Source organism: Coptis chinensis, chromosome 7 (assembly GCF_015680905.1).
Source record: "Coptis chinensis isolate HL-2020 chromosome 7, ASM1568090v1, whole genome shotgun sequence".
Lineage (NCBI taxonomy): Eukaryota > Viridiplantae > Streptophyta > Magnoliopsida > Ranunculales > Ranunculaceae > Coptis > Coptis chinensis.
The window spans coordinates 81,082,280-81,098,999 of NC_141462.1; the positions used below are offsets into that span (position 1 = coordinate 81,082,280).

At 39.4% G+C, this 16,720-nt stretch overlaps 1 protein-coding gene across 1 annotated transcript; it reads right to left on the minus strand.

The window, feature by feature from the left end:
• Positions 1–5,943: 5,943 nt before the first annotated feature.
• Positions 5,944–15,043, minus strand: LOC147489262 (F-box/kelch-repeat protein At3g06240-like). Its single transcript, XM_086572580.1, has 2 exons — positions 13,709–15,043; positions 5,944–6,498 (listed from the first exon to the last, which is right to left on the minus strand). Exons 1-2 carry the CDS (start codon positions 14,980–14,982, stop codon positions 6,486–6,488), a joined length of 1,287 nt encoding a protein of 428 aa, XP_086428706.1. The 5' UTR covers positions 14,983–15,043; the 3' UTR covers positions 5,944–6,485.
• Between the last annotated feature and the right edge of the window lie 1,677 nt (positions 15,044–16,720).

A 16,720-nucleotide genomic window follows, 5' to 3' on the forward strand; every position in this document is an offset into this window, starting at 1 on the left:
AGGACCCCACTTAAGGTGCATAACTCCACGCGAAGGCCAGCTCATTTCCGACGAAATCCACAAAGGTGAATGCGGCAACCATACAGGAGCACGATCTCTGGCACATAAAGCCATAGCCCAAGGGTATTATTGGCCAGGCATGCATATAGAGGAAAAAATGTACGTTCTTAAATGCCTCCAATGTCAAACATTTGGTCATAACCACCTAAGTCCAAATTTAGGAATTGATCAACATAGCCAACCCATGGCCTTTCCACATGTAGGGGCTAGACATCATGGGACCGTTCATCCCACAAAAGAAAACAGGTCTCAAATATGTCCTAGCAGCCACAGATTACTTCACCAAATGGGTTGAAGCAATCCCACTAGTCCAAGTCAAGGAAGTCAACGTCATCAACTTCATATGGACCAATATCATCACAAGATTTGGTCTACCCCACACATTTGTCATGGACAACGGAATCCAATTTGTGGGCACACAAGTCAAGGAATTTCTACAAAAATGGCGCATCACTCAAGCATTTTCTATACCTAGATATGCACAAAGCAATGGCCAAGCAGAGGCCACAAAGTAGGCAATCAAAGAAAACCTCCAAAAGAAGTTGGAAAACAAGAAAAGCCAATGGCCAGAGCAGCTCGAGAATATTCTATAGGCATACAGAACAACAGCCAGAGCCAGCACCAATGAGTCTCCATTCACACTTTGCTTCGGAACAGAAGAAGTAATACCATTAGAACTCACACTCACAACCACACGTTCTGACATAGTCGAGTCAGGAGACAATGACAACATCTTGGCAAAAGAAGTTGATCTCCTAGAGGAACGAAGAGAAACAGTTGCAATATCCCTAGCTCGGTACCACCAAACAATCCAACGATCTTACAACAAGAAGGTCGTCCCAAGATCTTTTCAAGCTGGGGACCTAGTCCTCAAAAAGACACTAGCTCCAGCCAAACTCGACCCAACATAGGAAGGCCCCTACATTGTTGACAAAGTCGTTGGAAATGGCACATACTTGATCAAAACTCAGCTCGGTGATATGCTTCCCCGACCTTGGAATACAGCTCTCCTAAAGCGATTTTATCAATAAGTTTTTTCTTTTTTGCTCTCCAAATACATTAGTCGATATAGATAAAGTTTCATCAACATTTCAAGTACTGATGTCATTTTTGCATTACATAAGTACAATGCATCTCATTGCGTAACTCAACCTACGTCATCACAATGTCAGGTCGTACATCAAAAGCGGAGTCTACAACGACTCAACTACAACCACGCAGTGGTTAAATTTCAATCAATTCAAATAAGGTCCCCCAAAAGGACCCTAAATCAACTTAACACCAACACCAGGGTTAAGTATGATTCAACTGTAATTGCCACTCAAAGGCCAATTATCGACAAATACAATATAGGGACCCCAAAGGGACCCCCCACGCCAACTTATGACCTCACAAAAGGGTTAAGTTAGACTCAAATATAATGGCTACTCAAAGGCTAATTATATCAGTAAGAAGTTCCCCCAAAAGGAACGAATCAGGGCGTACACCTAGGGACAAGACGAAGCCTAGGTACCAACTACGCAAATATATCAGGTCGTACGCAAACACTTTATGACCTGTAATAATCAGACGATCTAGCAAAGTCAAGCAGTTCATCGGTATGACTATGATGCAACACAGGTCGTCAAACAACAAATCAAAAACAACAAAGCAATCACAGGCATGCTTCAAGCAAATTCCAACAAGTAAGTAATTTAAGTATTGCTACTTACATACAAATTTCGGTTAGATACATGAGGCCCCCAGGTTACCCCAGGAAAACGACCTCAGTATCCCCATCATAAGAATATAAAGTATATCAGTATCAGTATCAACTCAGACAAAAAGAGAATCTTGTTCAAACACTTTACCCACATCACAAACAACAATCAAACCAGAAGAAGCTCAAACAACACACGATACTTGATCAACATTCAAAGGATCCAACTCACATCCCTCTTCACCTACCGGGCCACTAGCCAGATCAACAACAACCCGTAAACATCGAGACAAAGAACAACAGGGGAGGCAATAACTGGAAGAACCGTTGGAGTAGAACCTAGGTCGGTTGGCAGGTCAGATCGTCTACTAGCATCTACACTAGTATCTTCAACAGACACTGTTGCAGCCCCACTTTCAACTGCCATCTTCAAGAGCTCATACCTACGATCTAGATCCAAATAATCATCTGCTAGACTGTAGGTATCTCCGCTCTCCACCAAATCAACCAGGTTATTATATTCAATTTCAGCTCGTTCAGCAATGGCCCGCGCTTTCTTGCACTCGGCGATCCATTGCTAAACCTCTAGCTTTGCAAAGTCAAGATAGGGTTGCAACAAAGTTACTTTCCCACCCAGCTCTTGCACCTGAGCCCTCAAACCTACAACCTGAGCCCTCTCCACTTGTTGCTCGGCCACCAGCAACCCATAAGCTTGCTTGCTGGCATCCAGCTCTTTCTTGTACCGATCGGAGGTGGACGCCATCTCCCTTAACTTCCAGTACATAGGCAGAACCTACCAAATAAGAAAAAAAAAATATAGAGATTGGATCAAAATTGACAAAGCCCAAAAGAAACAAGCTTAGGACAGTGGAACACTCACATAGCACAGTGACCGATCCATCTCCTGCATGCTCACCTCCAGATCCTTACCATCCAGCTTGCGCCTATCCCCATCAAGCACAATACTCTCCAGTAACCCCCCAACAACCAACTTGGACTTGAAGCTACAATCTCCATTCTCCACAAACTTCTTCAGCCCACTAACATGGTCTTCATACATAACCAGCCTATCCAGAACGTCACTTCCACTTTTCTTACTTGGGTCCGCACTTCCTGATCCCTTACACTGTGCAGAATCAGGCTCAACATCATCAACTTTCTTCTTTCCACGGGCCTCAGCCACCCCAGTATCAGTAGCCAAATCAATCAGGTTCATCTTCTTCAGATGAACCCGACTTGAAGACGTATGGCCCTCAACAGTACTAGGTCGTTCCTCAGACTCAGTTCGGGACCTCTTAGCCCCCTCCGACTTAACCACTTCGGAGCGCCTCTTCATAATGGGCATCCGGGACGAAGTGGGAGCATCATCCTCTCCACCAGCACTTTCAACACCCGCATCTCTAGAGGAGAAGCAGTTGGATGCAGAGCGATCTGCATCACTAGAGGAGAAGCGGTTGGATGCAGAGCGATCTGCATCACTAGAGGAGAAGCGGTTGGATGCAGAGCGATCTGCATCACTAGAGGATAAGCGGTTGGACCCTAGAGCGTCCTCCATCCCCCAGCTCAGAGCGTTGGGGTGCCAAACGATTTGCATCACCCAACTTAGAAAGTTGGGATGACGAACGATTTGCGTCACCCAACTCAGAACGTTGGGATGACAAACAATTTGCATCACCCCAAACTCGTAACGCGTCAGATTCGTCATCCCTCCCACCGCGCCCTAAAAAGCAGAACGGCTTTCAAGAAATTTCCACCACCGGCCCTAGCTCCCTAGAGAGCGGCTGCCACTAGCACCTCTCCCCTTTTTCCCTCCAAAAACAGGTGCTTTCTTTTGGCTTTCCCTCTCTATGGCAAATTCCGAGCTAGAATCAGAGATAACAACCACAGCTTTGCGAGCCCTCGCCTTTTGCTCCAACCTCTTACGGTTGATCTTCTCTCCTCCGCGCCTTTTAAAATAATGCGCAACCTCCCCCAACAACGCTTGTTTCTCCTCCAAGCTCAAACAAGCAAACCTTTCGATAACACCGCCCTTAGTACAAAAACGAATATTGATCTCTAAAAAAAAAAAAAAAAAAAAAAAATTAGAACGTCCAAATTATGATATACCACACACACATTAGGACCTAAAACCAACGACCTACCAGGCAACTTTATAACCCGATTTTCAATCTCCAAACTAGGAGGACAATATCTACCCACAGCCAACAACGACCTACGACTCCAGTCCTCCTTACTCACCCCCACGATAACAGGAGACTTCCCCTTAAAGACATGAAAACCGAAATTCATAGCACCCGACCTCGTCACAACAAAGTGCTCCATCACATCCGATAAACAGATGTTATAGCCCCTGTCATTCAACAAGTCCAACACATGGAGAATCCTCCAGCTGTTCCCCACGAACTGACAAGGGGGTTTCCCCAAAAAGTTCAACACCACCACAGTAAGACGGGAAAAAGACAACTTCATCCCAGCCTTCAACTGTCCATAGCAAACAACTACTCCTCCACCCCAGGGAACGTAGTCACTATAAAACAAATTCCTCTCTCCCCTCAGGTCGTACATGGCCAGGTCAGACTCCACCCAACCAAACTCCTCCTCCTCCCTCAAAGCTGCATAGCAATCCTCTGACTTAGGCTTCCTCACATCCACTGTCTCCAACGATGAAGACGATGAAGCCTTATCACCACTACATACCCTTTTCTCAACTTCTTCATCACTTACCGTTCTCTTTCTCCATTCATCAACTTCCACCTCACCACTCAAACTATCACTGGTAGCAGACATTACGAGATCTAAAATTAACAAAAGAGAAAGATTTGCAAGATCAAAAGACGCACTTGATACCGAAGAAGGAAAAAGTTTTTTTGTTTCTCTCTTTTCTTTTTTCTTTCGCTCTGGGTTTTTTCTCTTTGTCTATAATGAGAACTGAGCAAGTGAAATCCCAAAGTTAAAAACCCCTCAACTACCCCAAACCTAGAGAACACAAAAACGTTTCGTGTTCCCAAAAACTAAATCATTACTCGCCCACAAATCGCTGTAATTTCGGGCCACGAATCCAAACCCCAAACAGTTCCGCGACATTCTCCAAAACCTAAATTCAAAACAAAAGCGGTTGTCGGACCGCGTGTTTTCAAATCTTTAATTTTTAACCGTTCTTTCTCCACTAAATGCCTATCCAAAGAATGAATAAAAATAAAAGGAGTTGTGTAAGTACCCTCCGTTCCACACTATAGTATCGTGTCCACATAACAAAGTTGCCCTCTTTTCAAGTCGCCCCAACACCCATCGATTGCATCCAATCCACTCCAACACCCGTGTCGCCCAAAGCATCGCCATGACCATTTATGGAAGGATATCAACTAGCGCAATCTCGGAGCTCAATCAACGCCACAATCAAGAAAACATTAACTTTGTAACAACACATTAATGACGAATCATCAAGATAGTACACAAGGTGAATCTATACTTCATAACGGTTCAAAACAAATATGAAAAGTCAACTCACACATCTATAAATAGAGAGAGATGAACTACGTAAGACTTGATTCAAGTTTAGCCCGAGAAACTTACTACATAGACAACTCTTATCCCAAAAAGAGTGCATCCATTCTCCAGATCATCAGGTCGTTATCCCGTAAACACAACATCTACACCCCTTGTTTCCCTTGTTTATTTGGTTGTGTTTCTGTGTAATGGAGAGATTGTTAAGGGGTTTACGGTTTAAGAATGAACGGGTTTGTGTTTCCTTTTCCGTGTAAAAGATGTTTAGGGGTGTTTTTAACTTGAGGACCAAGTAATTTCATAATTTGGCTCCCGGCTTTCGTCACACACCACTTTATTAATATTCTGGATTCTGGATGAAGATGAATACGTTCTTGGGCTTGAAACAAAAAACACCCAATGGTGTGTTTTTAGTCAAGTTTCATTACGATTCCGCATCAGGCTCTAAAGGGAGCTCTAGTGAATAGGTCACAAACCATGTAATTCTCTGTTCTTATAATATATTCGGCTTACCTAGCAAATAAAAAAAAGTGAGAGGTAAAGCACCTTACCTATATTAGTAGTGCTGCAATATATAGAGAAAACAAATCAGTAAAGGTTGTTCGCCAACTCGCCATCAAGCCCAGCAAGAATGCCAAATTCATCTTCAAGGGAAAGTAGAAGTAATAAACCAAGGAAAATTCTAACGAAAGCAGCTAATTCTCAGATTGTGATTCCAACAACAATTAATCAGGACAAATAAAAACAATGGGGAATACTGTCAAATGCTTCACTTCCATAATATCATATTAAATTACATCATAGCAAAAAGATGCTAACTAAACTTTTGCTTGATCTAAGACTGACTAACAATGGGATTTTACCATTAAGGACTTAAATCCAATTGAAGGGGAAGGAAACCAAATTCTGATGGCGCAACACCTCTGCCTCAGTTGTCCCAAAGAAACAAGGATAAAACATACATAGTAATCACCAGTTCACCAAGTTTTAGACAACAAATACAGCTTAACTTGGTCAACTAAATCAGCAAAATAATACTTCAGACAATCAGAACACGAGTGTTTCCCTTCATTTCACCCCAATGTTATGTAAGACCTATATTATAACACATCCATTACTTGTTGAGATTCAACTAGCCCGAGAAACATCCTCCTCTTCTTCACCCCCCACCCCGTTGCCATGAAATTAGCTCCTTGAGATAATGACTTCATCAGTAAGTTAGCTATGCTGGTAACCTACATTTATCAAACAGCACCAGCTCGGCTCAGTGGAAAATTGACAAGCATTACCAAATACAGGAGCAAAAAAGAGGAGGACCCTAAAACGATTTAGGCATTGAAAATAAGATGCAGACAAAGACTTAAAGAGCAACATTTTTTTTTGCTGAAACTTAAGAGCTCCCATCTACACTAACGTGGCAGTTCTCTTAAGTAAGATGAAGAAATTACCATCATACCCAAAATATATGCCAACACCAAGAATGATGTCTGAAATCTGAATCCATTCAACAAAAAGAATCTTACAAGCAGCACAACAAAATTACAACACCGTGTAAACAAAGTTTATGGTTTAATTTACTGTGCACTCCACATAATGATGCAGTTGTGCAGGGATAGAGCCTCAATTATCCTAAGTTTCTTTAAGAGGATTGTATCGGTGCCACCAGATACAGAACTCTATTTCAATTATTGGTTAGTTAGCTACAGCCTACCATATATCCTAGACTTTTGTTGACCAAACCTTTTCTCAAACGTAACAAATAGTTCCATTTGATTCATAGTAGAATAAGTGCCAATCAACACATTTCCTAGCAGATTTATTAACTAAATCAGTAAAACAAGGACTTTTGCTGCAGTGAGTATTTTTCTTTGTCGCTTAATTGCTAACAAGAGGCACCTTTGTCAATGATTCCTAGAAAAATGTCGACAATAAACTTGCCCGGCAATACATTTGCACAAAATTGGCATCATATACGCCTAAAAAAGATGGGCCTTGCAGCAAGGAGCTACATGATTTACAAGAAATACCTCGCATCCCGGTCACAAACCCTCATTGAAATACACACGCATCCTAGTTACAAATGAAGCAAGGATTTGCCCATGCCCAATCATGTAACTCCTCTTTAATCCCTTCCGCTGCCTTGCAACCATCCTTTCATAGTTGCTCAAATATCCTTGCACTCTCTCCTTTCACAAAGTCCATACAACAACACTTGGAATATGCTCCGCAATCCATGATGCATTGCTAGAAATACACGCGTACTGAATTACAAATGAAGCACGAATTAGCACACGCAATCATGTAACTCCTCTTTAATCCCTTTCACCGCCTTGCAAGTATCCTATAGTTGCTCAAATACCCTTGCACTCTCTCCTTACACAGTCCACACAGCAAGACTTGGAAGATGCTCTCCATGATGCCTTGCTAAAAAGCAGTACTAGCTAGTATAAGCTTAGGGAATCACCAATGGAGCCCCTATATAGGCCTCTATCTTCAAATTTGAGGGAGCAAACAGAATAACACCCCTCCAATGCAGCCCCTATTTGGGCCTCTATTATTGTCATCCTATAAATGTGTCATAATTTCTCAAGATGATTTTAAAGGAGCTTCCAGCTGTTAAATTGTCAAACTAAAAACATAAAAATAAAATTTTGTGCTTCCGGTGAACTCGAACATGCAACCTGCCCACGCCCAAGCTTATTGCAAGGTCCAAACACTACCACCATTCCAATGTCGCTTGGACTTTTGAGTCTCTCCGTCTTTTAATTTTCTTTTTAGCAATCGCGCTGTAGAACTCCTCATTTAGAGGTCCTCCTGTTCACATATATGAGTGTCCCAAAACCTCATCTAATATATTAATAGAATGAACTTTTCACATAAGTTCAAGCTTATGGAGAAATTGACAATTTAATATGGTATCAGAGCCATTGGTTTCTGAGAGGTCTCGGATTCAACTCCTATCAGGTGAAAATGTTCAGTCATTCTACCTATGTGTTTCCAGTGTGTCCCGCTGAGGGGGAGACATATATTAATAAAATTAACCCTTCATATAAGTTTGAACTTATGGAGAAATTGGTAATTTAACACCTCCATATGATGTTTCTCCTTTAAACCAACCTTTAAAATGCTGATGTGGCCCTCCATTTTGACGGCCTGCATTGATGATGCCCTTACTACTTAGCACTTTCTTGATTTTAGTAGACCACTTCCAAGCTTTAAATCTTGAAAGATAAAAACCCAAATTTCCTTTAAATTTGATAGAAATTAACAGAGTATAACATAATCAACATATAATCAAGTGTTTGGGACTTTAATCATGCTTAGTCACAACTTCAAGCAAATAAGAGTAGGTAGTTGTCTGTACCAAGGAAGAAAATATCGCTGATATTTATAATACATCGCCGATATATATCAGTTTTGAGGAACCGGTGATGGATATATTGCGATATATCAGATGGATATATTGACACATTTTGTATCTGATATATATCGAATTTTCCGATATATTGACCGATATATATGATATAGGTCATTGATTTTGACCAATCTTTGATCGATTTTTATCAATATATCGGCAATATTTACGATATATATCAGCAATATTTCCAATATTTTTTGATATATTGACATATAAAACAAAATTTTGACCAATCAACAAAAGGATATATATCTATCGATATATCAATATATCTGATATATATTGGTTTTTACGGGGTCCGATATATCGCCCGACATCGAAATATTTGGCCTTGGTATGTAAACTCCAAAGATTATCAAGTGTTTCTGACCAAAACTTGTACACATAACACAGTAAACTCATTGAGATTGAGGGAAACACCAGTTGGATTTATGGATAATCACAACCTCAGTTGTGATGCGACAAAGGGGAACTTTGTATAAGTAGAACTAAGTATGGTCAGAGATACACCTGAAAGCTCCAAGAGAACATAGTTTCTTCGCACCATCACTTGAAATCCCTTCTACATTTGAATCCATGAATAAAATCTAATTGATTAGTGGTTATGGGACCTTATTACTTACAGCAAAGTACGCCCAACACTTTGGAAAGAGAGAAATATTTCTGATTATAAAAAAGCCCTTTTCCACGGAGCTGGGAAAAAATCATACAATTACTAGCTCAATAAAACTAGTTACCACAAAACAATGAGGGAGGAGCATCCACTCTCATTTCGATTATGTGCCCGACAAAGGTGTAAGATCCTTAGCCAATTTAGCTTGACGACAACTACCCCTAGGTCAATAGGCATCACAGGGCTTGCATTCCATCACAAATCATTTCTCCTTATTGGTGAATCCTAAACGAAAAGAAATTGTCAACCTTATTAACTAGTAAGGATGTGGCACACCAACAATTTGGTTTTGTAAGATATCATCCCCAATTAATGCAATACATAACAACGGTTTACACTCATTCATCCATAAAGTAGGCAATAATTGTAGAATACTCGAACAATGGTTATACAAATATATGGTAACATCAAAAATTGAGTTCAAAACCGTGAAGGCATGAATTACAGGGAAATAGGACTAGCCCACAAACAAAAGAAGCACAACTCAGACAAAAATTTAACACAAAACTATATCACAAGAGCGTTACTAGACGCCCCAGTTCCAATTGGCAATAATGAAACCACCATCACCATGGTAGCCTCCGAACTGACAATCATCTACAGTTCTACACAGCCAAGTTCTACGTTTTTTATGACTTGAACCAAAATTACACGTCAACTCCACCAAAGGACTACCAAAACTAGGTAGAAGGATTCCAAAAAAAAAATGTTGTTTCCCCACAACATTTATAGGTTCATGTGCAAGGCTATTCTATAGCTCATCCACTAGTATTCTATAGCTCATCCACTAGTGAGTCACAAGTTCTGGCAGTCAGCCTCTCAGATAAGAGACCAATGTACAAAGCACCTGATTGGTACTTAATAACATTCATTAACACGAGCAGTCCCAGCATTCATCCTCAGTCCAGACCAATTTGGAAAGGTATAAGATAATAATAATGTACTCCAAACACACCTTTTGGAGTAAATGAAACCCAGCTGCACACACCTACAAAGGCAGTCATCCACTAAAAGTTCCATATTTTCATACTGATACTTGTGAAAGGACAACGTGAACCTTAATGGATGATTGTGCAGATTCATGAGGCAACGTGAGCTTATACAGATTCAAGAGACTGACGAAATCCCCAAGACCCCAATGAAAACAGTACCTCCTACTAGGATGGCCAAGGAAACACTCAAGTGCAGGATTCATATCTGCAAAGCAGTGTCAATGCATGCATTATGCGTTAACGAGCTTTGGCTGATATGTAAGGTACTCATTTGCAACAATCTCCATCTCAATACAGTGTTCCAAAAAAATGGCCTACGCGGCCGTCTAGGTGGTGCCAAACCTTCTCGTCTAGGCCTAAAATCGGTTCACAAAATGGTCTGCCGATTAGGCGGGTCTAGATGAACCGAATAGTCGAGCTAGGCGAACTAATCGGCCTCTAGGTGGTCTTGTATGCTTTGATTTTTTTTTATTGAACTGTCCACAAGAAAACCAAGAAGGCTTAAGATTTGAATTTGGGATTAAAAGGCTAATGCCCAATCAAACTTAAAAGAAAAAAAGGCCTTTGCAAGTTGTTAAAAGATAAAATGAGAGTATGTTTTCACTTCATCCCTCCAAAAGTAGATCATATTCTTCAGTCGTCTCTTCTCTCTGTTCAACTTGAGCAGTTCACTTGCCATGAGCAATTCTTATGCCTTTTTTAAGAAGTACTTTTGTTTATGTTTAACATTTCAATTATTGTAAATATGGAAAGTTTGATAAATAGTGGGTGTTTGTAAAACCCCATATTTTGGGCTTTGTGATAACTTAATGGGCTTTGAATTGGTTATAGTGTTAGGTCCTTTTTGCATAAAGTTTGGGCTGGAGATCAATTCAATTCGTTGGGCCAGATTGACCCATTGGTCCAAGGTAATAGAATCCCAACAGAAGATGTTAGAAGCACCTACACCCCACTCATTCTTTTTGGAAGTCAATTTAATGGCGGCGGTGAGAGACCTTGGAGAACCTTAGATAATCACATAAATTCTATACCTTCCTTTCTCATCAAAGTTTATGATTAGTAGATTGGATTCTAGACAGATTTGACACCCTTGAGTAACACAAACTTATCTTTCTCCTCAAAACTCGGTGTTGAGCATGGTTGGTTCTTGTAGAAACAAGATTTGTTGACCTTTCCAATCAGGTATGGTGGAGTGGCTAATTCTTTCTAAGCTACCACTTAATTTATGATCTTTTGGGGTTCAAAGTTTGATCAACTTGGCAGGATATTTTGTAGGGGGAAAACTTGTATTGGTCGATAAGGTGACTTCGTGACTTTTGATCAGTTTGTGTGGAAGTTTCCCTTGCTGTTATTCAGGATGAATAGTTAAGGCAAGTACATTTACATGCTTTTCTTTTTATTTCAAATAGATTGATAATAAGTATAAATATGGTGGTTTGAAGTCACTTCGGAATATTGTGTTTGATTATTTTTAGGTTAGTGATTGCTGTTTTGAACTAGAAGTTGATACTATTAATATTCGAATCGTAATAGGTTGAACGCATGACTAAGTTAATTATTATGTGATGCTTGATTCTTGAGTTTGAGCTGTCGAGTGGTTATGTTGGATTCCGACTTTGATTAGTCTGTCATGTTTGTGGCTATGTTATCTGTTGTTATTGATGGTTGGATTATTATGTTTGATGCGAATATATTTACGCGGTAGTAATTACCCGCTAAATATTTGGTAATATATGTCATGTCTAAGAATATAGAATATGGTTGACTTGCTGATTTGTTTTAACTGGATGTTAAGTTTGTCTGTTATGTGAAGTGCTATGAAATATAAAATTTTCATTATACTATATTGGGTAACTCTTTTTATTTGGATGTAAAAGATTAGTTTGTAGGTGATATTTGCTTGGCGCGTGGATTTTACGCCCTTACAGATTTTGCAGGTGTTTGATACTTGATCACGCGGAAAGATGTGTCTAAAAATATAGAATATGGTTGACTTGCTGATTTGTTTTAACTGGATGTTAGGTTTGTCTGTTATGTGAAGTGCTATGAAATATAAAATTTTCATTATACTATATTGGGTAACTCTTTTTATTTGGATGTAAAAGATTAGTTTGTAGGTGATATTTGCTTGACGCGTGGATTTTACGCCCTTACAGATTTTGCAGGTGTTTGATACTTGATCACGCGGAAAGATGTGTCTAAGAATATAGAATATGGCTGACTTGCTGATTTGTTTTAACTGGATGTTAGGTTTGTCTGTTATGTGAAGTGCTATGAAATATAAAATTTTCATTATACTATATTGGGTAACTCTTTTTATTTGGATGTAAAAGATTAGTTTGTAGGTGATATTTGCTTGGCGCGTGGTTTTTACGCCCTTACAGATTTTGCAGGTGTTTGATATTTGATCACGCGGAAAGATGAGTTGAGACATTATTTGGTTAGAGCTTGAACTCTTTGTTTTATTTATTTGCTAGTTATCACCCGTATTTGCCTTATTGTAATGGTTTCATTTTGTAAACCGGTTACTTGACTGTTTTGGCACTTGTCGAGACAGTTAAGTAGCTGGGTTCTTCGACTCATTATATCTTGGGCTGGTTAGCTAGGATATAATGGGTTTGAGGCGTTACAGTGTTTGCGACTATAAGTAATATATATATTAGGAAAAAAAACCGCCTAACCTGTCTAAGTGCTAGGCGGTGGGAATCTAGCGTTTTTTAGAACATTGTCGATACAACAACACTTATACTCAAAAACTCAACAATCAACCTAGTAAGCACAACAATGAACCATCAATCTCCACCAAGGAGAGAGGAAGAAATTCACAAGTTTGATAGCAAGATCCAACCACACAACCATTTCAACCCATATGGCCATATATATATATATGCCTTTTCACTAAGTTTAACTTCTATTGCAAAGAATCTACGTTGATTTTAGCAGCTTGTCAAATATACGTTGATTTTAGTAGCTTGTCAAATATTGGTTTACAGTCTCAAATTTGTAAGAAATTAAATGTATATAAAAAGATGGTGCAAGTAGGACGAGATGGACTACAATTAGCATATTAACACACGAGTAACCTAAATTAATCACTCACTAGTTTAGAGATGTGACAACCACACTAGAAAACACGTTTCACATGTACCATACCAATTTATGCTCTCTTTGTTGTGACCTGACACTTTTTACTATATGTTTGTTTTCAATTTGTATTGCAAAATGGGCCATACATTTTGTAAGGGTGATCTCCTCGTCATAGAGATTAACCTTACAAAAGACCAATTTTCAAATCACTGCAATTCTCGAGAGTGTGTCAAGAAGTAGAAGGTAACGACAAAAAAAATGTAATGAGAACGCACCTCTGAGTTGTATAAATTTCTCTGAACTTTTTGTCACCTGGCTCTTCCTCTTCAACTCCAACGACAGTCTCCACATAAGTACCAGAGTTCAAGGGAACAAGGCTTGCAAAATGAATCATAATAGCCATTCGCGAACAATGTGATATAAAATGAACTTTGAGATCCCGACTTGTTTTATCCTTTGGGTCATATACAACAATACGATCGCTATCCCTCAAAAGAACTTCACCATTCTTGCAAAAACATAACGGCCTTGGATTTGGTTCATTGTAACCAACAGAAGTAGGCCAGGAATTCTTAACTGATATCATAACTGTTTCTCCTATGGTGAAAAGTTTAACCCACGAGTCACTTAGACTATAATTCTTCAGCACCCATATGTCAATATCGGTATCATAGGTTTTGCAAAGCAGACAAAGTTCTCCTCCCAACAACCCCACAGACATAAAGGCAAATTCATTCACACCAACAGGTCTAGAAAACTCTCGAATTATTTTTTCCTCGATATTGAAAGAAATGAGAATTTCACAGCCTTCACTTGTCCGTCTTGCTATCCAATGAAGGGCACCATTTAAAAAAACCACCCCAGATTCTTTTAGCTCTAGAATTTGATATGGAACATTTGAGACATTAACGCATGAAGCATCGTTTAGAGAATAAACACTAACTTGTGAAATGGATTCGGGGGAACAGTCAAAATGCACCAATTTGAAGTCATCAGAAGAAGTGGGGTCATAACCCAATCCGTAGGTGTGTTCCAAATTAAAATTAAACTGATGTTCAAAGTTGACAATCTTGTATTCTCTAGTATATGGATTCAACAAGCATACATCATTAGACTTAACTAAACAAACTATCCCATTACAAGAACCTACAATTTCTAGATCTTCATAATAATACGACTCAACAAATGGATCTTTGATTTTAAACTGTACTTCAAACCCTGAACTTCCATCCACACAGTAAATATGAGTCTTGGAATACTTTCTAAACCCCAATCCAGAAAGAATTTCATTTTCCTCATCATCTACTTCAATCATTTCAAACTCCTTGTAGAAATGATTGACAGTAGTAGCTAATATACTAACATCGTGACTTCCCAGTGTTCGTGCAAAATGCATTTTGGTAAAAGTAGGATCATATGTTAAAGTGCGCCAGGACTTGCAAACACACCTGAACTTCAACAAGGACTTTGCAGGGAGCCTTGTTAGAATCTCGATGATGATCTCGTGCGGAAGATTCGCCATTTGTTGCACCAGCTCGATCTTCTTCATTGAAATGGAGGGTCTAACAATAACAAATTCAGTTCTGTTCAGATATAAAAAGTGTTTAGTCGTTGGAGTCTGGACAAAGCCCCGGAAATATCGAGTTTGTTAGCAAGGTGCGAAATTCCGCGAAACAGCAACTTTTTCTGGCGAAATATGCCATATTATTTTTGACAACTTATTATTAAGGGTGATCTTGGAGACACCATAAAAACACTCAAGTACCCATAAGAGCATTTGCAATGCAGGTGATAGAGAGGGGGTAGTGATAATTATCACCTACTTGGGTCCAAAACTGCTGTGCAATGCAGGGTGATAATGAAGGTGATAATTATCCCCAGTTCAAAACGAGGTGAAACCAACCACCGAAGTTTATCAAACGACTTGTTAACCCGGACGGGATGTTGGATTCCGCCTCGGATTACAAAACTCACCAGGCGGAATCCAACATCCCGTCCGGAGTCCTAACGGCTACCAACGGTCAAAAAGTCAGAACGGTCAAAAAACGGTCAAAATAAAAAACTTTGGTATATATACAACATTTGTTTCATTTCAACTCACACTTCCAACAATCATATATCATATTTCTTCTTCTTTAAAATCAGTTCTTAAAAAAACCAAATATCAAATGGCATCAACTCAAGCATCTCAAGCAAGTGGTAGCACTCAAGCAAAAGCGAGAGCTCACTTTAGCATGTCCGATGATCAAGCTCTATGTCTTGCTTGGATAAAATTAGTGAAGACTCTATTGTTGGTGCTTTCCAAAATGCAAAAGGATTTTGGAATCGTGTAACAAACGAGTTCAATCAAGCACGTGGGTCGGATAGGTCTCCCGATTCAATTAGCGGAAGGTGGAAATATATTTCAAAAATGATGAACAAATTTGTTGCAATTGTGAATGCGGTGGAGGCTCGACATGCAAGTGGTACAACAATACAAAGCCGGGTAATTACAACGTTGTCAATTTGGAATTTATTGATTATCTTAGTCTTAGTCTAATTATTTCCGTCTTCGTCTAATTATCTTAGTGTATTTATTATTTCCATTTTAGTCTTAGTCTAATTATTATCTTAGTCTAATTATTATTGCAGTTTAATTATCTTAGTCCTAGTGATTATTTTAGTCTAATTACCACCATTTTTTTTAGTTGTCCGAGGCAAGGATGACGCACCAACTACAAGAAAAATCGCTTTTTTCACTTGATCATTGTTACGTTATACTCAAGGATAATCCAAAGTGGAGTAACGTTTTTGAGGCAAGGTCAAGCCGCCCCACAAAGGGAAAAGGTCGCTTAAAAATGATGGTGAAGATTCAACTTCTAATTCACCAAGTGTTGGTGGAGTTGAATTGGAGGGTTCTCAAGAAATAGAGCGTCCAAAAGAAATGGAGCGTCCTCTTGGATCGAAGAAAGCCAAGTCCAAAAGGAACCAAGAAAAATCATTTGGTATGTTGGAGGGTTACTTTACACGTTTAGAGGATACATTTGCACGGGATGCAAATGAAACACAAAAATGCTTAGAACTTAGGGAAAGGGAACTTGCATATGGTCAAAGAACTGTGATGGCAAGAGAAGAAAAAATCGGATTCAAGCAGAAAAAAAATCAGGTTCAATTGGAAAAAATCGGCTTCAAAAGATGCAATATGAAGCTAAGATTTTAGCGACCGATACAAAGTGTCCTCCATCCCGATACGCTTTTATAATCGAGCAACAACAAGCTGAAATACGTGCTGAATGGGGAAGGGCTAG

What these genes read in the sequence shown, in the direction of transcription:
- LOC147489262 (XM_086572580.1), bottom strand. Translation starts at nt 14,982, where the DNA reads ATGAAGAAGATCGAGCTGGTGCAACAAATGGCGAATCTTCCGCACGAG.